Here is a 25,908-nt window from a genome sequence, read left to right as displayed (position 1 = left end):
TCGTATGGTCCGTTACCCGCGTGGCCCCCTCCGGGACATGGTGGCCTGCCTTGCACCCTGATGTATGTGAGCTAGTAAAGGGAATGGATAACTTAGCAGCCTATGGTGTCGCGTTTGCCCCTGGTGCATTGGTTAGTGGCTCCGTGCGGCTTGGGTGCGAGTCTGAGATAAAAAGATGCCAGTTACAACAACAAGAGTTTTATGTGTGCCCTAAGGATGGCAGGTCTACGAAAGAAAAGGGACGATGCGGGGGAGCAGAATCTTTCTACTGTAAGGCCTGGGGATGTGAGACCACTGGTCACATATATTGGAAACCCTCCTCTAGTTGGGATTGGATTACTGTACACCGTAACTTTACTCCTGGGAGAGATCCCAACTGCTCTATGCCCCTTAATATTTCTTTCACAGAAAAAGGAAAAAAAGCCAACCTTACTGACTGGAAAAGGGGAAGAATATGGGGCTTAAGGTTTTATGTTTCTGATTACAATCCCGGGCTTCTATTTAAAATTCAACTTAAAGAAGAAGCCCTTCCCCAAATTGAAGGTCCCAGTATGTTGGGGAGATGGGAGGGTCAAAGGTCATGGCCTACATTGTCTAGACAAGGGCCTGTGACTGAAGTCGTAACCTCGACTTCCCACCAAAGGCCTGTACCTGGGGCCACAACAATAAAATCCCAGGGCCAACCCACGACCTTGACACTCTCCCAGATAGCAAATACATCTAAAAGTTTTAATTCGACTGATTTGTCCCCTACTGTACGGTCGGATACTTTTTCAATATTGAGACCGAAACAATAGAGGGAATATATATAGAAATTCTTTAAATTTTAAGATTAAAATTTGACCAAAAGAAAAGGGGGGAAATGTGAAATTAAGATAGGATGGGGTTAAATCGGAATGTAAAATTAAGATAGAAAGGGTTAAAATGAAGTTGCTTGAGCTAACTGCATATTTTGCTTCTGTGCAAAATGCTTTGGCTTGCAAAATGCATTTTGTTTAAGATAACTAGACTTTAGCTGACCTTGTAACATGTGATGACTGTGCTAGCTGATTTGGTAACATGTGATGAATGTGCTAATGCTTTTATGAGATAATGGAGCATGTGATAATTATTTTAGGAGCTATGTTGAGTTTTTGGTTATGATGACCCCGTGTTTATGCCTACTCAAGGTCTTCTGTCCCCTCACCCTGGAAGTTTGTCATGCATCTTATGATGGTTTGTCATGCTGTGGTTTATCTTGTGATTCTTTGTGTCATGCTATGGAGATATGCTAATATTGTGGTTTTCAATCTTAAATACGCTGTGCGGTTGATGATTGTCGCCTCTCTTCTCACACTGCACCAGAGAGTGTTGTTGTGCTTAGAGTTGGCCCATCTGCGCAGATGTAATAAACTTCCTCTTGCTTTTATTGCATCGGTTGGACTGGAATTCGTGCTTCTGGGGGTCTCTCTCTATAGGACACCAATTTTTGGGGTCCTACACTCTGTTAGTATTATTAATGTTAATAAAACATAACTGTTAACTCTTATGATACAATCATGGACAGGTGACACAGGAGACAGGAATGGGGAGTGGTTGATGGTTTAAAAGAACTCAATTCCTACTAACTGTAATTGGAAGTAAGTAGACAATGGCTATATATCAGCAAAGAGCAGTCGTAGCACACTATTTAAAGGTCTGAATGCTAATATCAGAAAAGGGTTCTTGGGGTGGGGCAGGGGGTTACTATTATCCCATTACAAGTCTTTCAGTACTATTTGAATTTATCATATATTACTTAAAAGCCAGCAATACAGATTCCTAAACCATATTTCTCTGATTCAGTCAGTCAGACTGGGACTGGTAGTCTGTAACTTTAAGACCCTCAGGTGATCCTGGTAGAGAAGACTAGGAAAATGAGGATTTATTTACAAACCAGGAGTAGACCAGTATACTGTGCTCTCTGCTCTATCTAGTTATCTTTTGTATCCTCACAATACTCTTACACCGTTTTAATAAACCTCTTTAGAATTTTGCTTAAAACAGAAAACACTGCTGGAAGATCTGGTGCAGACTCACTATCCAGATTCCACCTGCAGTCCTGCATTGTGAAAATCAAGTCCAGGCAAGGTTATTAGGGGAAGAAGCTGGGAACTACAGCAGTCAGAAGACCCCGTGAGCTGGAGGAAACAAGGAAAACTCAGATTTGTTTTACAGGTGGAGGTGGTGAGGAATTAAGCAGTAAAGACAATTAAAAGCAGCAGACAAATGAAGTTCCTCGCTTGGATAGAAGAGCCAGGAAGAAAGGACGAATCTGAATTACCTCTGAATACGAATACTCTGATCTGAGAATCCTTGGGTATCAATCATCACATCTGCTTCATCCAGGACAAACACCCGAATCTTAGTCAAATCAATCAGTTTTCGCTTGAAACACCAATCTAAGACAGTGCCGGGAGTGCCGATTACAATCTGTTTGGTGACCTCAGAGCCTCTGGGAACTAGGGGAAAAGAAAGAGCTTTAAGCTTTCCTTCAGATGCAAACAGCTTACCCCAAAAGGCCACAATGCAGGGCGACACAGCACAAAACTCATAAGCAAAGGCACAGATTGTAATGATTTTCCAAGTGCAAACCCTGAGGCTCAAGGCAGTTTATGATTTTTTCAGAGTTTTAGGATAAATTCTCAAGTTTCAAGTTTATCATAATAGTCCCATTTATCTGATTCTAACTCATGGTAATTTAAAAGTCACATTGCAGCTATGTCACTGTCTTACAGAAATACTGGAAAATTTGTGAGAAACTACAAACCTTTCCCAAAGAGGAAACAACCTAAATGTCCATCAGTTGGTTATATTAGATAAATTACAGTGCAACTAGTCAAAAGAGTGAATGGCATGAAAAACGCTCTAAGTTTTGTAAATGCTCAATGAAAACACACACATTTACATGGCTGGATCAGCTCAAAACAATTGGCAAAAAACATAGGCCTGCCTGTTAATAAGACTGCTATGTTGGGAACTGGAGTTTGGAGCAAAGGAAGAATAATTTTTACCTTCTAATGGTTTTTAAATTTTTCTCTTAATTATAAGCATGTAATAGGCTAAAAGGAAAAAAAAAATGCCTTCTGCACAAAACAATCAAGTCTCAAAGAAAAGAACATAGAATAAAACCTCCCATCTTTGAGACATTGATGAGAAAGTAGAGACGCTCTATAACCAGCTTGTTAGAGGTGAAGCTGCAATTAAAAAAATCAGCCAGAGCTGGCTAACTGGTACCTACTTCGATTCCCTCGAATGGCATACATCACTTGAACATCCACACAGAACTTTCCCATCTGCTCAACCACACGACCAGTCTGCAGAGCCAGTTCGTAAGTAGGAGCCAGGCAGAGGCACTGTCAGATAGAAAAGAGAGGAAGAGAAAAGTTCCTGTCAGCCATTGTTCCAACTTGAAACACATGACAATTTCTAAAGTGAGAGCTACAGAAATGAAACTGGAGATTTAGGCTGCATGTTTTAAATGGGATACACTTTAAAAGTTAGTACATTTGAAGTGAGTGCTAAGTACTGGAGGAGGAGGGGGTGGAAACATGGAGAATTAGCTAGCTTTTATGTAGTTTCCTCTACAGGACTATCTGGAAACACAGGTTACTGGTCACCCTTGTTTGGTGTGGGGATGATGGGATGTAGGAAGGCTGTGAATCAATGAGAGAGGGAAGAAAAGACAGTTAACAGCCTGAGAGCCATCGTCATCACCTCCTGCCTATTGAACATTCTGCTCTTTCCACAACAGTCCCTGCTTGCTCCAATCCATCTATATTTTCTACCTACCTACCTACCCACCCACCACCCTCCCCTTCAGTATGATATTCTCCCAAACTCTTCATTATTCCATGGTGGTAGCTGTTGATGGAACAAGATGTTGATGGAAGAAACTGGTGGTATCTAATCATTTATGTGTTTCCATTAGGGATATGTGATACAGAAGGAATCAGAGTGCTAAAAATATTTTCCACGCACACTTCTCAACAAGTGCTTGCACACTTCTTAACAAGTGCTCAAGCGTGACTTACCATGAAGAATTTTTATTGATATTATCAAACTTCAAATGTAAATGTCACTGACCTTGTATAACATGTTCAAGACTTCCCATGTGTGATCTTCATCTCTTACATCCAAAGCTTATCTTGCTAATCATAGGGACAGCTTACTAAGAGAGCCCCCCCTTAAAAATTTATTTATTTATTTCAAAGGCAGAGTTACAGAGGGGCAGAGGCAGAGAGAGAGAGAGAGAGAGAGAGAGAGAGAGAGAGTCATCTTCCATCTGTTGGTTCACTCCCCAGGTGACCACAACAGCTGGAACTGGGCCAATCCGAAGCCAGGAGCTTCTTCCGGGTCTCCCGCACAGGTACAGGGGCCAAAGGACTTGGCCATCCTCTACTGCTTTCCCAGGCCATAGCAGAGAGCTGGATAGAAGTGGAGCAGCCGGGACTTGAACCAGCACCCATACAGGATGCCGGCACTGCAGACGGCAGCTTTACCCGCTACGCCACAGCGTCAGCCCAAGAGACAGCCCTTGTGTTCCTCACAGCATTTATTTCAGTGGAGACAGGAACTCAACTCAGCTTGTCAATCAGTCAGCGAGTGAAGTTCGGAGAAAGAGGAGCAGACTATCAGATATTTTTCACGAGTGAAAACTAGACTAAGAGAACCGCGAGCTGGGTGACAGTCTTTGTTCAGTCACTCTGACTGTGCAACTTCAGCAAAGACACTTCTTAGCCCAAGCATCAGCCTCCTTCTCTGCTGAATCGGCGAGGCGGACCCGATGAGCTCCTGGCCCTACAGCTCTATGGGATCATCGCTGCATGCTTACTGTATTGCAAGGACAGTGCTAAAAACGTGCATTGTTTCACTGCGTCTGCATGATAATCCTAGGAGATAAGCATCCGTTCACCCGTCATTCATGCATGCCATGTTAATTAGTGATTTCTACGAGTTAGGCATGCTGCTAGGACTCAAGGGTGAATAGATCAGCTGTGACTTGTGTCTCCTGAGATGCTCTGCAGACAAGGAAGCAGACCCAGAGAGATTCAGGAACTTGCCCGAGACATTTGGCCAGCAAATGGAAAGGCGAGGATGGGCACCAGTTGCACTGTAGAGGTCTGTGTTCTGCATCCCTGCCCCATTCTGCTGCCCAGTGCTCTATGATTTTATGGAAGAATGCCTATTCTAAATATCATATTATTGTAGTAACCACACAATTTCGGTAACAGCACTTATTACCAACATATCACTGGTGTTATAAGGATTCCCATCCTTCCCTTGGTCTTTCCTTACCTGTGGGAATAGTTCAGAGGCATTAACTCTACTTAGCATTGCCAAGACAAAGGCAGCTGTTTTTCCTGTTCCAGACTGGCTCTGTGCTATGAGGTTCTGGGGTCTGCAGAAGAGAGGAGACCACTGGACATAAACTGAATACAAGAACTTAGGAATAAATTGAAAAGAGGAGACTAAAAATAACCAAGGTGGAATACCACTACCCTGGAAACTCACGGATGTGCAAGCATCATGGGGAGAGCCATCTCTTGGATTTTGGATGGTCTGTTAAATCCCATTGCATAGATCCCTTTTAGTAACTCTTCCTTTCTGTCAAAAACAAAGGCAATCACCTGGAGTTATAGTTTCTCAGCAGCTTCAGAAACGTAGACTTGAAAGATGAATTCTAAACTCAGCCACTTTGCAACTGAGCTTTAAAATTATTCAGAAATATATCATTCATACCTTAACTCCTGCGCATATACAACCACGTCTTTACTGCTGAACCCTTATGCTATAAGCCCATGCTTTGCACAGTGGTAAGGGTCCGAAGTTGAACTTTGTTTTGAACAAGACAACAAAGAAAAAAATTCATCTGATAAAAGGAGCCTACCAGTTTTCTTCAAGACTTATTTTCTGCATAAGCAGACAACGATGTTACATTTATTGTTTAATTCTTTTTCACAAATGGCATTGATGTTTGTGTCATTAATGCTCTTGCATCTGAATTCTGGTATGGAGACCAGCAATATGGCTGTATCTGTTTTAGCAATTCTCCCTTATCACTGCAAGACTAAAATCTTTTACTACAAAAACATGTTATTTTGCTAGGCAACTCAGGTACCCTAGCATTCTTTGAGCTATATTTCAATTGCATGTAAAATGTATGCATTTTATTTTAATACTGAGTTTCAGGAAACACAGGAAACCCGGATGGTTTTATTACCAGCAGGCCAGTTTGTTCTGGGTTGTGCTTTCCAGCATTTTCCCATACTAAAAGAGTGAAAATACTCACAGTCTCAGCTCTTCAAACGTTTTTACTGAGTAGAGTGGAGAGCTAGGATCCTTTTGTAAGACTTCAACTCGGTGACTGGATTCTACCAAGGACTGACGGATTAACTTGTTTAAGAGTGAATTAGCTGCCAAATCCACTACAACAGCAAAAAGAAAAGTGGAGGACATCAGGACTCCTGAATGGCCATCTAACCACCTGGCTTCTCCCGTTCAACGGTTAAACGGCAAGCAGTTCCCTCTATTCTCATCTGTCATATAAAAGAAGGTTCTAGAAAGAATGACATAGCACCGAAAATTCATTTTTTCAACGAAGATCTAGCATCTTATGTTCTGCTATAACACCTCAAGGAAGCCTACATCTACAGGAGACCTATTATTCCTTGTCAGCTGGAAATTTCAATCCATTAGCTGTATATCCAATTTCAACTTATTCTAAATAAATACATCCCAGTCTTAATTTGGTATTTCTTCTGATATTCCCAATGCATAAAGAAAACAGAAGCAAAGCCTGCTGTTTTCTAACGGAGACTGTATTATTCATCCACATTGTAAAAACGATAAACCAAAACAGAATGTATTATGATACATGCAAATAAATTAATCTCCTACCTACATCTTCTTCTTCATTTTCATCTATGTTAATAGAATCATCTAAAAGGAAAAAGGACAAACAATAATTGTAAAGATAAAGGCTGAACAGATATGTAAGGCGCAGTATGCCAATTATTCTTCTTGTCCATAGAGCATACATTGACAGGAAGAGTCATTTCACAAGTAGGATGACTGGAAAAGGCTTTGAATGAACAGAACCAAGGTATTTCAACAGGCAGGGACATGATGAAAGCAGTATTTCTAAAACCAATTCAAGCCAATCTGATTCACTCTAACAGCACTCACCTATGTCTGGGACTGTAGTATTCTTAACACCATGAAGGTTCTTCCGGGGGTGGATGAGGTTTGAAAACTAGTGAAAGACACAAATTTCAACCAGTATTAGGAAATAAACCATCACGCAGCCCAGCGCTCCCCTGCAAAGGTGCTGGAGGGGATTCAGGAAGACCACTGCCACACAGCTTGCTCTGCAATGTTAGGGGACAGGTCTCCCATATGAAGTATCCTAACCAGGTAAATTCCCCTGGAACAGGCCAGATTAAGTGTGGGCGGTACTTGGGGGTCACACCACCACCAAGGAGAGGCAAATCGGCAGACTGAAGGAGGAAGCCAGCTCAGTGGTCAAGGTGGGAATAGAAAACCAGTCTAGTCAGGACTACCAGCTGCTTTCCCTCCCTGGGTTTCCAGGTGTCTTCATTTTGTCTTTCCAAACCAAAGGTCTTGTCTCTCCCGGGGTCTCCTTTGGCCCTCTTCCCACATCTCCCCTCTCCCATTTGACACCCCACTCCAAACGCGAGCAGGGCTCCCCCTCCCCACCCCAGCGGTTTTTCCTCGGGGAGCCCCTGTTCTAGCCCCCATCCTTCGGCCCTCCCCAGGTGGCGGTTACGTGGCTGTTCAGCCGCTCGCTCTCAGCCGCCCCTGCGTCGCCTGCCCAAAGTAACGACGCCATAGCTGCGGTCGCTGCTCCCGCCCCCAGCACGTGCTTCCAGCACAGGCGCGAGGCAGCGCCCGGCCCCACCCGGCGTCCAATGAGCTTCCTCGGGGGGGGCAGGCCTAAGCGTCCAATGAGCTTCCTCGGGGGGCAGGCCTAAGCGCCCGCGCCCACCACCCGCGGGGCGGCGCGCAGGCGCCTGAGGGTTGGCGCGGAGGGGGGCGGGGAGACCGGACGGGGAGCGGGGGGATGGGGAGGCCCGGCGGGGCGGGGCCGGGGGGCGGGGCCGGGGGGCGGGGCCGGCTGGAGGAGCCGCGTCGATCCGCGCCCCCGTCCGCCTCCGGGAAGGCCCGCGTCTCGGGCTCCAGGGTGCGGATCTGCGAGTCCTGCCTCCCCCAGCCCCACACCCCCTGCCCAGGCCGTCCTCCAGGTGGAGAGTCTCAGGCTCTCGCGCCTTTCTCCCGGCACGGTCCCGCCTGCGCATGACAAGAGGTAAGAGAGGCTGGCGATTGCCAAACGCCAAGGGCAAGGTGGCGTTTGATTCGATGCACGAATCCCAAGGCGAAAGTTGGAGGAAGGAAGCGGTCGTTCAGGTTCTACTGCTGTTCCCGCCCCGGGTCCCTGCGGTGTTCCCGAATGCGGCTCTTTCCTGTGCGGTCTCCGCCTTCCACATGCATTCGCATCGTCGGGGATCGATCCTTTGCACTCCGACTGCTGAATCTGCACAAAAGGACCACGTCGTTTCCCTTTCTAGTGGATTCTGGGACTCGGGACGGCATCTGTGAGATTGGGGACAGAGTTGCCAAAGCCCGCACGGAAGACTGTGGTCATGATCTCTCCGTGGTGCTGAACCACTCGCCTGCAGCCCTGCTGCGCCTCACCCCGAGCGCTCCAGCCGTTTCCTTTTAGACTTTCCATTTGGATTCTGATAGCAAATGTTTCTCCCAGCGGTAACTTTCATTTAACTAGCGCAAGATTGGGTCAGGACCTTCAGTCTCTGAGTTTTCGCACAAGAGTGGCAGACATGGAAAGCGTTACTATCATTTTAGCGCAGCACTGTAATGTCTCGCTTTATTCTTGTTCTACCCCAGGCTCCAGATCCTGCCTCGTCGCAGGTAAAGGAGAAACCTTAGGGAGGGCTCCGCGTCCAGCCCGCTCCCCGGCTCTCTCTGCGCCCTTTCCACAACCGTGGACTACGTGTCCCAGAAGGCTCCGCGCGCGCGCCGGCGGCGCCTCGTGACGACTTCCGGCCTCGAGCCTCGCCGCGCGGACGGCGTCGGGACGGTACGAGCGGGCTTTTCCGGCGGGCGCCGCTCTGGGCTGTGCGGAGGAGCTAACTCGTGGACTTCTACCTGAACGGTTATCGTCTTTTTTTTCCCCCCGCCCTCTTCACATACTTTGGTCTTTTCGGGAAATGTTGGGTTATGCACGTGGGGCTTGAGGCCCTGGAATTTTCTTTCTGGAGTTCTCCGGGCAGGAACGCTGCGATCGGGCTTAGCTGGGGTTTCAGACAGGAGTTCAGACGGCCCTGGGACCGTGGAGTTAAACTCGGCTTCCCTAGTTAAACCCGTTTGTCATAAAAATAAACAGAGTTCGGGATCCCTGCAGTCTGTGGGGCTGGGGGGAGCCGTGGTTATCTGCGGACTTGGTTCAGGCGCGATTCCTGTTTAGTATTAGTGATCTTGGACATTTCTGCTTCTAGGTTGAAATGTTTATCACAGTAAATGCTACCTCTGGCTCTCCACTAGTTCTGGTGTTCTCGAGGTTAAGCTTTAATATGAAAAAGTTGGATGACGATGGCTGTTCATAGGCGAGGCTTAGGGTGCTGGGAACTCCTGCACTTCAGTGCAAGGGGTGTAGTGTGCTGGAGGAGAGGGTCTTGGGCTCAAGGCTTTCACCAGGAACTGGCCTTGGGATCAGAGTCACCCCAGGGTGTCCTAGTTAATAAAGGGATTGAGCTAGGAAGCCACTTAGGAAACTGATTTTGACAATAATGAACTTTGAGATCCAGATAAAGAGGGTAATAATTTGCCTGTGAAGAACATGCAATTAAAAAAATTTTAAGAAAACTGGTATAAAAATTAAAGGTATGTTTAAACCCACTACTTGTGTTGGATTTTAATCTTTCTCTGTACTCTGTACACAAGTACGTGACTGAGATTGTTTACAGTGTATTTGTTTCACGTAATTTACATTTTTAATATTATTTTCCCAATGGTTGCTTAATATTCTGATATCTGGAAAAACATTTCACTATCATTTTCTACTATTTGCAGTGAATGTCTTGTACATAAATCTTCGTGTCACCAATTACTTCTGTTCCTTAGAAGTGCCTAACAATGGAACTGGGTGACTTATGTAGCTTTAAATATTACAGACAAAATCTAGCAGATAGTAATGGTCAAGGTCATATGTTAAACAGCTGTCCTCAAGCAGACTTTTTGATGTTACTCTTCAAGTCTCAAAATTCTAAAACTGGTAATTTCCAGATTTTAGATGTTCCTCATTGCATTGTAAGTATTAACAACAAATAAATTTCAAGAGATGCAGACTTAGTATTTCCTTCTGTACCTAAACAGGCCAGATTTATTTTGGTATTTATGGCAGCTTTTTGAAATTCTGTTGCAGAGTAGGAATACCCTTCAAGTGTCAGCATAATTCCTAAGTCAGTCTGGCAAATAAAGCGTGGTATTCTAGAAACAGTCTGAGCAAAATGTCACTGAGATAACTGAAAATGAGTTGGAATTCTGTCTCACACAGCTACCTGAATTTACTATATGCCTAGTAGGGGGTTGCCTATGCTGTTAACCTCTTTAGGACTGTGTGTAAAGGGCAGGTTGTTTTGTTTGTTCCCATTGGCTGTCATTTAGCTGGTGAGAATGCAGTGGGGAGTATGACCAGAAGCAAATCTTGTTCCAGGTTTGAGATCTTACTTTGGGAAGTATTTAATAAAAATGAGGTGGAAGCTCATGCATTTCCAAAATTCTTTAATACATAAGACTAATGCCCAGCAACTTAAATATATTAAAACACAGCAATTCACATTGGCTCACACTGGCCAAAAAGCATAAAGAAATGGTGCTTACAAATCTGACAGAGTAGAAAGGCTATGCCTATTCTTTCTCTGGAATGATTTATCCTATAATTGCTGAATTTCAGAGTGGTACTTTGGCATGTTAACAACATGATGTACAGCTAGGAAGGACCAATGCTGGGTAAAGTCCTTACTCTCTGTAATGTTCTGTGGGTTATTCAAGTCACTTCTTTCCATTTAAGAGAGATATTAAGGCTACTGCAAACAGACCTGTGAAAGGAGAGACAAGCAAAACAGTTTATGAAGGAGAAAGAGGAAAGGGAAGCTTCCTGGGCATGACACCATTTGCAAGGTCACAACGAATACCCCAACGGAGGGCAGATCTTTTCTTCTCAGTTGGTACTAGATAATTGTTTGGCACATATATGTGCTGAGGCTTGGACTGGGGCTCTGCTCTATAAAGCATCTGCTCTCGGACCCCCCAGCGTAATTCCTTCCTTTGATCTTCACCAGGTAATCGCATTGAGTCCCAGTCGCGTTTGTACTCAAAATATCGGGCTACACGGTCTATCTTGCCCCGGTTTCGGCTTAACTGGTCCAGTTTGGGGAGAATAAAGGACTTGGGTCTGCTGGCCACAATCAGGTCTTGTTCATAAGCTGGAGGGCCCATTCCTTCTCTTTGTAGATAGCACATGATCTGATCTTGAGAATTTCCTTGGTATTCATGTGGTAGATTAAATTTATGTGAAATATCAACTGGGGATTCCCTGTCTTCTTGGAACTGCAGATTCATCAGCCTTTGTCTTAAGTCGCAGAGGTACAGATCACTCTCTGTACCAGATTCTGATTCACTGACAATCGACTCATCTGTCACTAATACTTCCCCATCTGGCTTTCTCCGTAGTACTTTTCTCTTCATTACTGGCTTTCTTAGTCTTTGGGAGGCTTCCGAGCCTGTTTCTGAAGTGATATTACTTTCTACATGGGGGTACTGCAGTTGCACAGGAAGGGTAGCTCGCTTCCCTGGGGTTACTGAGGCTTTGCTGTAGGGATCATACTGAGTAGATTGGGCTTCTCTCCTGACATCTCCCTCACCTTGTCTTGCACACATATAAGTTAAAGCTGTAGCAGCTGCTAAAGTTCGTTCTTCTGGATCCATATTGGCCCATGTTTGTCCATCAGGTCCCATGAGTTCCTTCATTGCTTCCCCTACACTGTATGGCCATCTGTAAGAGATAACAGCGGTCAGTTTTTCTGATAATAGATTCCCACCTCATATATTACTCATTCCCTTTTCTCTATTTGATGACAAAAGGTAAATGAATAAGGCAATCATAAATTCAGTAATTATAGTAAGATAGTGATTAGTACAGAGTAGTACTGGCACAATTTGGAGGGGGCAGTTACTGAGCTCTAGGGACTCATTACCTGCTTGCACTGTCCCCTCTAATGTTCTACTGCCTGGCCACCTTTAGTTCCCAAGATAGAATCAGCAAGTTTGGGCATTAAGAAAAGCTAGAGACTACCTGATAATGCAGCACACTCCTTAATGTACAATACGTAGCAGGTACTTTGTACTTTTTGTAACATTTCACTTTCAGAGACAGTTTCTTATGCTTTATCCAGAATTTTCCATATTTACATGTATACTTTTTTTCTTTAATACCATAAAGGAGCATAGTATAATATAACCCTGTAAACCTTAAAGGTAACTGTAGTGACCAAGCTATATCAGCACATAGACTTCATTTTGTTTAAAGTTGCTTAGAATTCCATGTATGGATCTACTGTAGTTTATTCAGCAAGTTCTGGTATTTATATAATTTAGATTCAATCATTTGTTAGAATGAAAACTGTGTAGGTTTTTACATACTTCTGCAAATACATGTGGTTAAGTTTCTAGACATGGAATCAGTGGGTTAAAAGGTACATCTGTGTTCAACTTTTAGAAGTGTTGCCGAAATGCTTACCTCTGAAGAAGCTGTGCCAACCTACTCTCCAAAATGGAACTCTGTCATCTTTGCAGTCACTTCCATGAAAAAATTCTCATACACTCCTGAGTAAAGCTGAGCATCTTTTTGTACATTTATAAGCCTTTTTTCTTTTTGTATGAAATGTTTCATCTTTGTTTACCTCTCTGGTTTTTGGACTTTTGCTGAACTGAATTTCTCATGAAAACCAATTTATATATTAGTGAAATATGAGAGTACTTTAAAATTCATGGAAAATGCATGGACTTAAAAAATATTTTTGCACTAAAATAAACTGTTAATTTTCCATGAACAATCTTTGAAGTACCTCCATATATTAGGTTAGTCCTTTGCCATCATTCATTTTTTTCTTCCCAGTTTTGTTTGTTCAATTTTTATTGTTAATAAGAGTGACAGGGAGAGGGAGAGCAGCAGCAAGGGAGACAGAAAGGAAGTGGGGGAGACAGACAGATAGATATTATGCACTTGCTGGTTCACTCCCCAAATGCCTGCCACTGTCAGGGGTGGGCCTCACACATGGGTGGCAAGGGACTTAAGTACTTGAACCGTCATCCAGTGTTTCTCGAGGTGCACCAGCAGGAAGCTGGACTGGAAGTAGAGAATCAAGGACTCAAATCAGCAATATGGGATGCCCCAGTTGCAAGCAGTGGCTTAACCTGTTTGGAGCCATGATACTCACCCCTGTTGGTTCACTTTATTTTTTGATGAAAGAAATTTTTAATTTTAGGTGGTCAATCTTATTTTCCTACAGTATTTTACTTAGATATGTCTTTCTCCAAAAGTATCAGAAAGTTATAAAACATGAAATATTTCATTTTTTTTACATTTAAACTTTTAATCTACCTGTCATACAGAAACTCAAAGTGCAAAAAACTAAGTGAGTTCCCCTAGAATAGCTAACAGAGTGAACCTTCAAAATGGATATGTATCTTCTGTAACTAAAGGACCCATCAGATCATTGAAATACATACAAAGAATTTCAACACTGGCATCTAAGTGACATCAGACTCTTGTAACTTACAAGTACAGAAATCTTTTTATTAGAAATGGTATTATGGCGGCCGGCACCACGGCTCACTAGGCTAATCCTCCGCCTGCGGCGCCGGCATACCAAGTTCTAGTCCCGCTCTCTGCTGTGGCCCGGGAGTGCAGTGGAGGATGGCCCAGGTCCTTGGGCCCTGCACCTGCATGGGAGACCAGGAGGAAGCACCTGGCTCCTGGCTTCGGATCGGCGTAGTGTGCCGGCCGTAGCAGCCACTTGGGGGGTGAACCAACGGAAAAAGGAAAACCTTTCTCTCTGTTTCTGTCTCTCTCACTGTCTAACTCTGCCTGTCAAAAAAAAAAAAAAAAAAAAAAAAGGTACTATGGGGCCAGTACTATGGTGTAGTGGGTAAAGCAGCTGCCTGCAGTGCTGGCATCCCATATGGGCAGCGGTTTGAGTCCTGGCTGCTCCACTTCTGATCTTGCTCCCTGCTTTGGCCTGGGAAAGCAGTGGAAGATGGCGCCTGTGTGGGAGACCTGGAGGAAGCTCCTGGCTCCTGGCTTCAGATTGGCTCAGCTCTGGCTGTTGCAGCCATTTGGGGAATGAACCAGTGGATAGAAGACCTCACTCTCTGCCTCTCTCTAATTCTGCCTTTCAAATAAATAAATTAATTAAAAAAAGAAATGGTACTAAATTCAGCTTAACAAGTGATGCTTAATTACCTTTTTTCTGCCATCCAAATTGCTTAAAGTGAGAAAATCTTGTCTCCAAGTTCTACATCCAATGTGAAATATAATCATTGATACGTTTCTTCAATTAGGCTAGCTTCTATTGTACCACCTGTAAGACAAAACTGAATATTAGAAGAGAGTACATATAAATCATAAATCATTGAAATAATGGAAAGCAGCAGAAACTCAAGTAGACTTAAGTAGCCCATAGAGAAAAATCTTATATTTAGGAAAATTAGACAAATATGAGGAATCAAAAGGAAATGTTTTAGGGAAAAATATCAAGAGCATCAGTCCTCAGCCATCTCAGTTATTATTTTTGAAATATTTATTTGAATGGCAGAGTTACAGAAAGAGGGACAGATGGAAAGAGAGGTCTTCCATCTGCTGGTTCACTCCCCAAATGACTAGAATGGCTGGAGCTGGGCCAATCTGAAGCCTGGAGCCAGGAGCTGCTTCTGGGTCTCTCATGTGGGTGCAGGGGCCCAAGGACTTGGGCCATCTTCCATTGCTTTCCCAGGCCATTGGCAGGGGGCTGTATTAGAAGTGGAGTAGCCAGGACTTGAACTGGCACCCATATGGGATGCCAGTGCTGCAGGTGGAGGCTTAATCTACTATAGTTAAGCTTATGCTTGCATCCCTGGGAAAGTAAAAAAAGTCTGCATTCTTTGGGCCTTAAATTAAATCTTATATACTATTTAACATAATGATACTGACATCAAAAAAGGAACAGGCACTGAAACTGATATTCTTTTGCTATCTCTTTCAGGGAGGGGGACCTGTATGGTTTGTTGAATTCTGGAGTCATCATATCATGGCTGAAAATGACACAGACAGAAACCAGACTGAGAAACTCCTAAAAAGAATACAAGAACTGGAACAGGAGGTACAAAGACTTAAAAAGGAACAGAGCAACCATAAGGACTCAAACATTAGAGAAAATGCCTCAGGAACTGGAAAAGCTAAGCGTACATTTGATTTCAGTGCTCATGGCCGAAGACATGTAGCCCTAAGGATAGCCTATCTGGGCTGGGGATACCAGGGCTTTGCTAGTCAGGAAAACACAACCAATACCATTGAAGAGAAACTGTTTGATGCACTAACCAAGACTCGACTAGTAGAAAGCAGACAGACGTCCAACTATCACCGGTGTGGACGAACAGACAAAGGAGTTAGTGCTTTTGGACAGGTAAGGGCCAGCATATTATTTCTTAAAGCAAGTAATACCAGAATATTCTCGTAGTAGGTGGTAAGTAGAGATTCGCATCTCTAAAACAGTTTCTTTCTCTTAATTCCACAGGTAATTTCTCTTGACCTTCGTTCTCAGTTTCCAATGGCCAAAGATTCAGAAAGTTGTAATTCAAAAGATGAAGCTAATGATGTTGCTAAAGAGATCCGTTATACCCACATCCTCAATCGGGTGCTCCCTCCAGACATCCGTATACTGGCCTGGGCCCCAGTAGATCCTGGTTTCAGTGCTAGGTTCAGCTGTCTTGAGCGAACTTACCACTATTTTTTCCCTCGTGCTGATTTAGATATTGTGACCATGAATTGTGCAGCCCAGAAGTATGTTGGCACCCATGATTTCAGGAACTTGTGTAAAATGGATGTAGCTAATGGAGTTATTAATTTTCAGAGAACTATTTTGTCTGCTAAAGTACAGTTAGTGGGCCAGAGCCTGGGTGAGGAGAGATGGCAAGAACATTTCCAGTTATGTCAATTTGAAGTGACGGGCCAGGCATTCCTTTATCATCAAGTGCGCTGTATGATGGCTATCCTCTTTCTGATTGGCCAAGGAATGGAGAAACCAGACATAATTGATGAGCTGCTGAATGTAGAGAAGAACCCCCAGAAACCTCAATATAGGTGAGTGGAAAAGCCAAAGAAAAAATTCCCAAGTAAGCCTCCTCTCTCCCATGATTCATGATTGTTTAAATAACTGATTCTGCTTTCATACAGCTTTTAATCTAATTTGTAGGATGTTATGAACATGTAGAGGGGAGCAGTATCTTCTAATTTTCTCATCATTTATTCCATTGATAAGGGAACAGGTGTCTGGACCAGACTCCTTAATAAAAGGACATTCACTTCTGCATCTTTTTTGGTGGTGGTTTTGGTTTCTGAATTTATGTTAGAAAGTTTTGAATAATTCAAACTATTCATGTTAAAGCTTGCTTAAGGTGCATCGAGTAGTCATTCTACTGTACTTTTGAATCTCCTAATGCAGAAGAGGCAGAAAGAATATAGTAAGATTTTTCTTTGGAGTACAAGCTAAGGTCAGACAGATGCTAGTAATTCATTCCTAAGCTGTAAGAATCTAGTTTTTACTCATAAAAATTTGGGATGTCATTAACAAATTTTAAAATACTAACAGTTTTAAATTTTATAGCATGAAGGAGCTTCATCAACAAGTCTAGATAACTTGTTACAGCACTAACATTCACCTAATATAAATCAAATCTGTGTCAGGTTGAGCCATTTGTTGTCTTTTTATTTCTCTGTAATTATAGGAAGGTGGTTCAAGGGTAAGGACTATACTTTTTTTTTAAATAAATTCCAAGCACTGTGAAATACTTTTTTTTTTTTTTTTTTTTTTTTACAGGCAGAGTTAGACAGTGAGAGAGGGAGAGAGAGACAGAGAGAAAGGTCTTCCTTCCATTGGTTAACCCCCCACATGGCCGCCACAGCTGGCGCACTGCGCCGATCCAAAGCCAGGAGCCAGGTGCTTCCTCCTGGTCTCCCATGTGGGTGCTGGGCCCAAGCACTTGAGCCATCCTCCACTGCCTTCCCGGGCCACAGCAGAGAGCTGGACTGTAAGAGGAGCAACCAGGACAGAACCGGCGCCCCAACTGGGACTACAACCCGGAGTGCTGGTGCCGCAGGCAGAGGATTAGCCTAGTGAGCTGCGGCGCCGGCCTGAAATACTTTTTTTTTTAAATTTAGTTTTTTCAAATGCAGAGTTACAGAGATCTTCCATCCACTGGTTCATTCTGAATGGCCATAGTGGCCAGGCTGGGCCAAGCTGAAGCCAGGAGCCTGGAAACTGCCTCTGGATCTCCCATGTTGGTCACGGGGGCCCATGCACTTGGCCATCTTCTGCTTCTTTCTCCAGTGCCAATAGTAGGGAGCTGGATCACAACAGAGCAGCCAGGACTTGAACCAGAGCTACATGGGATGCTAGTGTCACAGTTGTTGGCTTAACTTGCTGTGCCATGATGCCAGGCCCAAGGACAGTATTTTTTTTTCAAGCTGTTAAAGACTCACTGTCGACCAGAATGGGTAACCCCCTCTACTTCCAACCCAGTTCTCTGGATGGACTGTTGAATGGCTGCTATGTGTTCTCATACTGTTTCTTCTTTTTGTCTCTAGTATGGCTGTAGAATTTCCTCTTGTCTTATATGATTGTAAGTTTGAAAATATCAAGTGGATCTATGACCAGGAGGTTCAACAATTCAATGTCACCCACCTACAGCAACTATGGGCCAATCATGCTGTCAAAACTCATGTGTTGTACAGCATGTTGCAAGGACTGGACTCTGTTGCAGTACCTTGTGGGACAGGGCCGAAGACAGATGGAGTGATAGAGTGGAGAAATGTGAAGCCCCCAGTCATAAAGCACACCAGCGCCTTTGTAGAAGGAGTGAAAATGCGCACATATAAACCACTAATGGATCGTCCTAAATGCCAAGGATTGGAGTCCCGGATCCAGCATTTTGTACGTAGGGGACGCATTGAACACCCACACTTACTCCACAAGAAAGAAGCAAAAGGCAAAAGGGACTGTAATGACACACATGAAGAAGAGAAAACTGTTTTGGAGAATCCAACAAAGAGGGTCTGTGTTGATACAGAAATTAAAAGCATCATTTAACCATAGAAAATTCACCAGGATCTAGGACGCAATAACCAGCTAGTGGTAGCAAAGTAGAAAGGAAATACAAAAGTAATATTTACTGCAGGAAGTCCTGGAAATTCCTATGATCATCTCTTAAGGAAATTCTTACTTAAACATGAGTTCAAACATCCTCTTTTCTTTGTCTAAAAGGTTTAAGAGATGAAGGATGCAAAAAGCAACTGTAAAATAAAGATGCACATGTGCGCATGCACTGGGAAACCTGTGGGAAACCTGTGCCTTGTGTTCAGATCATTAGAAGCCTGACCTTGCTGGTGTATAAAGCACAGAAGCTTTTCTTACGAAGCATATAAATCTGCACAGGTTGGCAAACTCTATGAAGGACCATAAATGTTTTAGGCTCTATGAACCATAAATGGTATCTGTTGCCCATTCTTTTTTACAAACCCTTTACAAATGTGGAAAAAAAAAGCATTCTTCAGTCATGGACCACAGTATTTTCCATCCCTGATCTAGTGGTTACTTTAAAATTCTTATAAAGAAATCTTCAAGCTACACTTTGCAGAGCAAGTAGGGACCAGTTAAACTGAACATAAAGAAATAGAGCTATAAGCATGTCTGAGGCAGAAGGTGCAGCTTGTATAAAGAGTTAAAAGGTTATATCACATGCATTCAGGTACCATAATTCAGTATATGAGGGGGATAGGCTGCAGCTCCCTCCCACCCCCATACCAAAATCTGAGGATGTTCAAGTCCTTTATGTAAAATGGCATAATATTTGCATATAGCCTGTATACACCCTCCAGTATATTTTAAGTCATCTCTAGACTACTAACAATATCTAACACAACATTAATGCTATGTAAGTAGTTGTTTCACTAATAGAATCTTAAATTTAAAATATCACTCTGGGCACATTGTAGGTTGGAATGGAAACAAGACTGAAGGCAGGGGCTAACAGCAGGCTCTCAATGCAAGAGGAGATGAAATGATGGTCTAGAATGTATTTGAATGTGAGGAATGGATAGAGAGAGAGATGAATTGGAGATTAAGAAAGCAAAAGCAGAGGACTCAGTGGCTAAGTGTGGAATTCAAAAGTAGGGAATCTCTCAGGGTAATTCCTAGCTTTCAGATCTGAGTAATTCAGTGACCAGTGAAGAGGTGGGGCTTTCTTGTTCTCAAAGCAGAATTAATAAGGGACCCTCACAATTCTTGGAAACACCAATATATATGTACTCAAAAGAGTTTAAGTCACTTTTTTTTTTTAAGGCTCTCTTCAATATCCTCTTTCATAAAAAAGTGAAAGAAATGAACTCAGACCTTTTGGGTCAGTAATAATTTTCAGTGTTTTATCCATATACTATATGCTTAAGAGATTTATTCAGAGCCAAGAAATAATTAATTTTTTCCTAGCTATGTTCAGGACTCCAGATAGAAAAGTATTTTTTTGGTGCAAAATTTTTTTGAAGTCCACATATATAAAGAACTTTTGAGAGGCTGGCACTGTGGCGTGGTGGGTAAAGCTGCCACCTGTGTTGCCAGCATCCCATAAAGGTGCCGGTTCGAGTCCCAGCTGTTCCACCTCCAATCCATCTCCCTGCTAATACACTTGGGAAAGCAGCAGAAGATGGCCCAAGTATTTGGATCCCTGCACCCACATGGGAGACCCGGAAGAAGCTCCTAGCTCCTGTCCTTGTATAGACCTAGCTCCAGCTGTTGCGGCCATCTGGGGAGTGAACCAGTGGACTGAAGATTTCTCTCTTTGTCTCTCTGTAACTGCCTTTCAAATAAATAAATAAATCTTTTTTCAAAAGTTAATGGAAAATGCCCATTATCAAAAACAATGCATGGGTTTCAGGTTTTTTTTTTTTTTTTTTTAACACCAAAATAAACTCACTGTAATGTAGTTTTTTTCCATGAACTTTTTTTGAGTTACATTCCTATAGTTTCCATCCCTAAGATGCCAGTCAAATATAACTGGCACATGGGTCAATTCAGACAGAACACTCAAATAGCAAACTGATGATGCTAAGTGCTGCTGAAGGAGATAGACTATAAAAATAAGTTCCAGGTTTAGGAAGTCTGCATCAGAAAAGTGAGGTGACCTTGTATTGAAGAGTAAGGAGGCACTCATTCCAGCAAAGAGGGTACAAATATTCCTGTTTTAATGAATGATATAAAGTAGCAAGGTTTATTCACAGTAACCAGTGGTACTAACCAAGTTTTCTAGATTTTGCATCATGACTGCATTTTAGGACTTGGTTTACCAACACTTCATAATGCCTTTAATTTTTAAGTGTGATTACTTCATCTTTTAATTTTGATGTAAAGATTCCCCTACCCACTTCATTTTTCTGTGAAGTTATTGAGCATGATGGACAAATGCTTAAACAAGTAAAGCAAACCAAAGTGGTTTTTTTTTTTTTTAAAGTTTCTTACCTTATTTCAGCGTATCTTGATTGGCATTAGTATTCAAGTTTAAAAAAAAACCTAGAAAATAAGAATTGAGTTTAAGAAATAATTTCTCACTTTATTATTCTTTAAAAATTTTATATTTATTTGAAAGGCAGAGACACAGAGATCTATTAGCAAGCAGCTGAAATTGGACCCAGAGTCAGGATTTGAACCCAGGCACTCTAATTTGGGAATTGGGCATCTTAACTACTGCACCAAACCACCTACCCTTTACAAGAAACCAAATCTAGAGCAGTACTATATGGTTGGAAGGTGGAAAAGCCTTAACTAAGAGCCAAATACTAATTGAGTCTGTAGAGGCAAAGGGGTTAAAGATCCTAGACCTTAAATAAAGTCCTTTCAAAGAATCAAATCTAAATGACTTAGTGACCTCATTTTTGGTAATTACCACAGGAAAAGGAGTCATCATAGATGGAACAAATGAGAAGCCTCTAATCTAACTGCAGAATCATTTGTTACTTGAAGTGGTAGTTGTGCAAATTCCCAAGTTTCTGATCCATGGTGGGAACTAAAGAAGTGTTAGAAGACACTAAAGTAGGGCTTACACTTTTAAAATGGAAATAGGCTGTGAAATTTGAGTTTGAAGGAGGGTACTTCCAAAAGTTCATGGAAAATAGAATTAAAAGATGTTCATTTTGGTGCAAATATTTTGAAATATATATATTCACATCTTTGTGGTATTCTCTGGGCTAGGAACATTTTTGACACTAAAGCCAAAACATTTTTTCTAAAAAAAAACAAACAAAAAACCAACATTCATATCATACAGTGATTATCATGTTACTCATTTGCATTTAAATTATCACACATGGGGTAGGTGCTGTGACACTGGGTTAAGCTGCTATTTGGGATACTTACATCCCATATCAGAGGATGGAGTCTTCTACTCGGCTTCCTGCTAATGTGCCTGGTAGGCAGCTGATGATGCCACCCTCATGGGAGACCTGGATGGAGTTCCTGACTCCTGGCTTCAGCCTGACCGAGACCTGGCTGTTGTGGGCATTTGGGGAGTGACTTAATAGATCTCTGTCACTCTTCCTTTCAAATAAATAAATGAACCTAGATAGGTGTTTGCAAATAGTAAAATACAGACTTTAAAAAGGTCCACATGTAGCTGTCATTTCTTTTTCTTTGCTATAAAGACCTGGCAATCCATTCTCTTTTTTAGACATTACACATCAGTAGAAAATAGGGAAAAGGCAGCTGACTTACCAAAGAATGACTATTAGGAGAGATTAATTTTTCCAGATGGCACTGCATTATGAATCAGAATTTTAAGCTGTAATTTAAATCCACTTCCAGCAATTTATGAGACAAACTGGATGAGAATGCAAACATGTATATGTACTGTGACTACAACTACAGAAGATTTTATGATCATGAAAATATCTTCAACAATATCATCAGTAGAGACTGGTTAAATAACACAAAGGTACTTTATGGGAAAGTGGAATTAAAAGATGTTTATTTTGGTGCAAAAAAATTGAAAGCCATGAGTAGTTTTTCCATAATATGCATTTTCCAAGAGTTTTTTTTTTTTTTAAAAAGATTTATTTGAAAGAATTAGAGAGAGCGAGAGAGAGAGTGTGATCTGCCATCTGCTGCTTCACTCCTCAAATGGCTGCAATGGCCCAGGCTGGGCAAGGCCAAAGCCAGGAGCCTGGAGTTTCTTCCAGGTCTCTTGCATGGGGGCAGGGGCTCAAGCACTTGGGCCATCTTCCACTGCTTTCTGAGGCACATTAGCAGGAAGCTGGATTGGAAGTGGAGCAGCTGGATCTCCAACCAGTGCCCATATGGGATGCTGGCATCACAGATGGAGTCTTTTTTTTTTTTTTTTTTTTTAAGATTTTATTTATTGGAGAAGTAGAGTTACAGACAATGAGAGGGAGAGACGGGTCTAGAGGTGGAATCTTAACCTGCTATGCCACAATGCCAGCTCCTGCAAGAACTTTTTCAGGTACCCTGTACACAATACAATATAGCCATAGCAAGAAATAGCATGCATCCGTTAGTAATGGCAATAAACATCTACATCTGACAGGAACTTGCTGCCAGTAAATGACTAAGGCATAATCTGTTTTCAACACTTTATTACATTCCTAATATACAATTAGATTAAATGTATGTTAGGATAACCACGTAAATATCCGAGGTAAACCCAAATGTGAAGTTTTCTCTGATGACCACCTGTGGCTGATGGAATTCCCACTATTTTCCATCTTTCTTCTTTGTACATACTTAATACTGCTCGGATTTTTTTTTTTTTTAATTTTTGACAGGCAGAGTGAACAGTGAGAGAGAGACAGAGAGAAAGGTCTTCCTTTTGCCGTTGGTTCACCCTCCAATGGCCGCCGCGGTAGGCGCGCTGCAGCCGGTGCACCGCGCCGATCCGATGGCAGGAGCCAGGTGCTTCTCCTGGTCTCCCATGGGGTGCAGGGCCCAAGCACTTGGGCCATCCTCCACTGCACTCCCTGGCCACAGCAGAGAGCTGGCCTGGAAGAGGGGCAACCGGGACAGGATAGGTGCCCCGACCGGGACTAGAACCCGGTGTGCCGGCGCCGCAAGGCGGAGGATTAGCCTGTTGAGCCACGGCGCTGGCCAATACTGCTCGGATTTATTTCTAAAAACAAGTGCACATACACGTTTGCATTCTTGCCGATTTCTCTCCCTAGAATGAAGTCATGTTAGCGGATGACGGCTTCGACATCGCGTTCCATTTAAACTGATTCATAAATCCACACTGGCTCCGGGAAAAGAGGATTAACACCCGCCCCGCCCCAGTCCTGCACGCTAAGATATCTTAATGTTGTTCCTTGAGTTACTAACTAGAAACATTTTTATCGTAAAGCCAGGTCTATTTTCTTTTTTTGGGTAGGCCCAGTTTCAGCGGCTGTGCCAACGCATTAGCAAACACCTTCTTGCAAGGCTACATCCAGGGTCCACAAAAGGTGCGCGTCCTAGGCGACCGGGCGACCAGGCTTTGTCCCGACAGTCGCGCCGTCTGGCGGCGGCCGCGGCTCGGCCCGGGGTCCCGGCCCTGAGACCCGGCCCGCACGGTCGCCGCACATTGTGCCCTGAGGGGCCGCGCAGCCCCGTGCACGCCCCGGCCGGGCGATACCCGGACGCAGAGGCCGGCGACCCGCACTTCTGGACTGTCCAACGAGGGGCCCAGGCGCCCGCAGCAGCGGGCGAGTCGCACCCGTCTCCCCCCGGGGCCCCCGCGCCTGCCGCTCACAGCTTTGCCTCAGCTCACCTGTCTCGCCGAGCCCGGCGCGCCGCCAGCCGAACCCCGCAAGTTTCGGTTAGCGTTCGGCAGCTCGCGCACGCGCACGGCGCGCCCCCGCGTCCAGCCTGCCGTTAACCGTCAAGTCTCTGAGGTTTTAAATCCCAGGAGCGAACCGACACTCTCGGCACCGCCCACCCTCTCTCTTATTGGTCCTGAGGGGTGAGCGTCCTCCACGTCTACCTTCTGATTGGTGCGTAGTTTCTCTTGGCCCTCCCCGGGACTTGGGGCGTGCAGTTGGGCGGGGTCGAACCCGCCTTGCGGGCGTGCGTCGCCCGCCGCAGTTGCCGCGTCGCTTTCTGCGTTAATGCAGTGCGGCGGCGAGGTTAGGTCTCTGCAGGGGAGGAGGGGACTGGCGCTTCGGTTAACTGCGTGCCGGCCCCCGGCTTCGGGAGAGGCTGTTTCAGCGTTCTGTGTGTTCATCACCCAGAACCGCTACCGGGGTGGCTTCCGGGGCTGGAGGCGCCGGGGACGCCTGCCGAGCTCCGCCGACTCCGCCTCTCGGCCCCCCGGGCCTCAGACTCCTGGCTGTCTGCAGACCCCTTCCCCTTGGCGGCTTTGAAGGCTCTTGCTGTGTTTCGCGCTGCCGCCTGCTCCGTGCTGCAGCTGTAGACCACCTCGCTCCGGAACGTGCTCTCGGACCCTTAGCCAAAGGCAGAAGGAAAAAGGGGAGGGGCCTGATGCTCTGAGGTTGCCGAGGCCCCCACACTTCAAATCTTAGCGCCGAGCAGTGCGTCTCAACGCCAGATCCTTCCGTCCTCAGCGTTGGTTGTCAGGTTCAGTTCACATTGTTTCTGAAACTCGCATTTAATCCTTTGCCTCCAGACACTGCGTGTTGCCTGCCCCTTACTCCTCCCCGCTCGGCCTTGCAGGCCGTGGAGATGTGAATGACTCCCGCCCCAACACTAACGTCACAATATTTTCTTTGCCCCGGGGGGAAAATATCCCACGTGCAGGTTTGGTCATCACACGCCTGCGTGACTTTATCTTCGGCATTGAGTCCACCCGGTCTGCCTTACAAGAGTGGATGGAATCTTAGCTGCTGCTTGGGGCATTCCGCATCTCTATACTCCAACTCTCCTAGGTGGTTTCTTGTTATCTTTAAATTAAATTTCGGCCTTTGAGAACCTTTAGTAGACAGCATGTTGAAGGACGTACTGTCATCTTTCATATCTTCAGCGATATCTTGTGTTCAACCCTGGTTTTTGGTGAGTAAGGGATCTATTTTTTTCCTAGATCTGATTTAAAAATGCTCTTGGTTCCCTGAGATCCACTGAATTTAGGACAAGAAACTTTACCGAGGCCATGTAAAACAAAGTATATGGGAGAAAATCCTGTTTTTGCAAATGAAATCTCAACTTTGAAACATTTGTAATGACAAACATCAAGCATATTTTAAAAACTTGTGAAGTATAATGAACCCCATACCCAGGTCCAGCAATTGTTGTGATCATTCTTGTTGCTTTTATATCACTACCTACATACTGCTTCTTACATAACTTTGATGTATCAGGCATCTGAAATTATAAATATTTCAGTTTAATCACTAAAAACCAAATCTTTTAAAAGCATATTATCACACCAAAAGTATTTAATGTATTTCCCATCTATCAAATAGCTAAGCCTCAATTTACTACTTTTCTCTTTCATTTTTAGTTTGCTTGCACGAACCAGGATCCTATCAACCCACACATTGTGATCGGTTAT

General features: G+C 43.8%; 3 protein-coding genes across 8 annotated transcripts in view; 1 reads left to right on the top strand and 2 right to left on the bottom strand.

Moving 5' to 3' along the window:
* Positions 1-7,870, bottom strand: part of DDX25 (DEAD-box helicase 25) — a 31,268-nt gene extending 23,398 nt beyond the window's left edge. The window contains exons 1-8 of the mRNA XM_062198459.1: positions 7,808-7,870; positions 7,207-7,273; positions 6,919-6,960; positions 6,311-6,446; positions 5,533-5,625; positions 5,317-5,419; positions 3,260-3,374; positions 2,303-2,480 (exon numbers count right to left, since the gene is read on the bottom strand). Coding sequence (XP_062054443.1) covers positions 2,303-2,480; positions 3,260-3,374; positions 5,317-5,419; positions 5,533-5,625; positions 6,311-6,446; positions 6,919-6,960; positions 7,207-7,273; positions 7,808-7,870 — 797 coding nt within the window. The remainder of the gene's footprint in view (positions 1-2,302; positions 2,481-3,259; positions 3,375-5,316; positions 5,420-5,532; positions 5,626-6,310; positions 6,447-6,918; positions 6,961-7,206; positions 7,274-7,807) is intronic.
* Positions 7,871-8,325: 455 nt separating this feature from the next.
* On the top strand, positions 8,326-18,707 carry PUS3 (pseudouridine synthase 3). 3 transcript variants are annotated; one of them, XM_062197299.1, is made up of 5 exons: positions 9,125-9,211; positions 12,836-12,951; positions 15,360-15,779; positions 15,891-16,456; positions 17,960-18,707. In XM_062197299.1, the coding sequence occupies exons 3-5, from the start codon at positions 15,405-15,407 to the stop codon at positions 18,459-18,461; spliced, it is 1,443 nt and encodes a 480-aa protein (XP_062053283.1). In that variant the 5' UTR covers positions 9,125-9,211; positions 12,836-12,951; positions 15,360-15,404; the 3' UTR covers positions 18,462-18,707. The 3 variants fall into 3 exon arrangements, with proteins under 3 accessions (XP_062053284.1, XP_062053282.1, XP_062053283.1); XM_062197300.1 differs by lacking the exons at positions 9,125-9,211; positions 12,836-12,951 and adding an exon at positions 8,326-8,344; XM_062197298.1 differs by lacking the exon at positions 12,836-12,951 and having other exon boundaries at positions 9,117-9,211.
* HYLS1 (HYLS1 centriolar and ciliogenesis associated) lies at positions 10,806-24,273 on the bottom strand. 4 transcript variants are annotated; one of them, XM_062197302.1, is made up of 5 exons: positions 24,172-24,273; positions 21,777-21,908; positions 20,883-20,933; positions 14,582-14,699; positions 10,806-12,112 (listed from the first exon to the last, which is right to left on the bottom strand). In XM_062197302.1, exons 4-5 carry the CDS (start codon positions 14,593-14,595, stop codon positions 11,185-11,187), a joined length of 942 nt encoding a protein of 313 aa, XP_062053286.1. In that variant the 5' UTR covers positions 14,596-14,699; positions 20,883-20,933; positions 21,777-21,908; positions 24,172-24,273; the 3' UTR covers positions 10,806-11,184. The 4 variants fall into 4 exon arrangements, with proteins under 4 accessions (XP_062053286.1, XP_062053285.1, XP_062053287.1 ...); XM_062197301.1 differs by having other exon boundaries at positions 21,777-21,977; positions 24,172-24,267; XM_062197303.1 differs by having other exon boundaries at positions 21,777-21,956; positions 24,172-24,258.
* Positions 24,274-25,908: the final 1,635 nt, after the last annotated feature.

Source organism: Lepus europaeus, chromosome 7, assembly GCF_033115175.1.
Source record: "Lepus europaeus isolate LE1 chromosome 7, mLepTim1.pri, whole genome shotgun sequence".
Taxonomy (NCBI): domain Eukaryota; kingdom Metazoa; phylum Chordata; class Mammalia; order Lagomorpha; family Leporidae; genus Lepus; species Lepus europaeus.
This window is presented reverse-complemented; position numbering and strand designations above follow the sequence as displayed.

What these genes read in the sequence shown, in the direction of transcription:
- PUS3 (XM_062197300.1), top strand. Translation starts at nt 15,405, where the DNA reads ATGGCTGAAAATGACACAGACAGAAACCAGACTGAGAAACTCCTAAAA. An exon ending in GAGTTAGTGCTTTTGGACAG is followed by an intron (nt 15,780 to 15,890) that starts GTAAGGGCCAGC and finishes TTAATTCCACAG; the next exon opens with GTAATTTCTCTTGACCTTCG. An exon ending in CCCCAGAAACCTCAATATAG is followed by an intron (nt 16,457 to 17,959) that starts GTGAGTGGAAAA and finishes TTTTGTCTCTAG; the next exon opens with TATGGCTGTAGAATTTCCTC.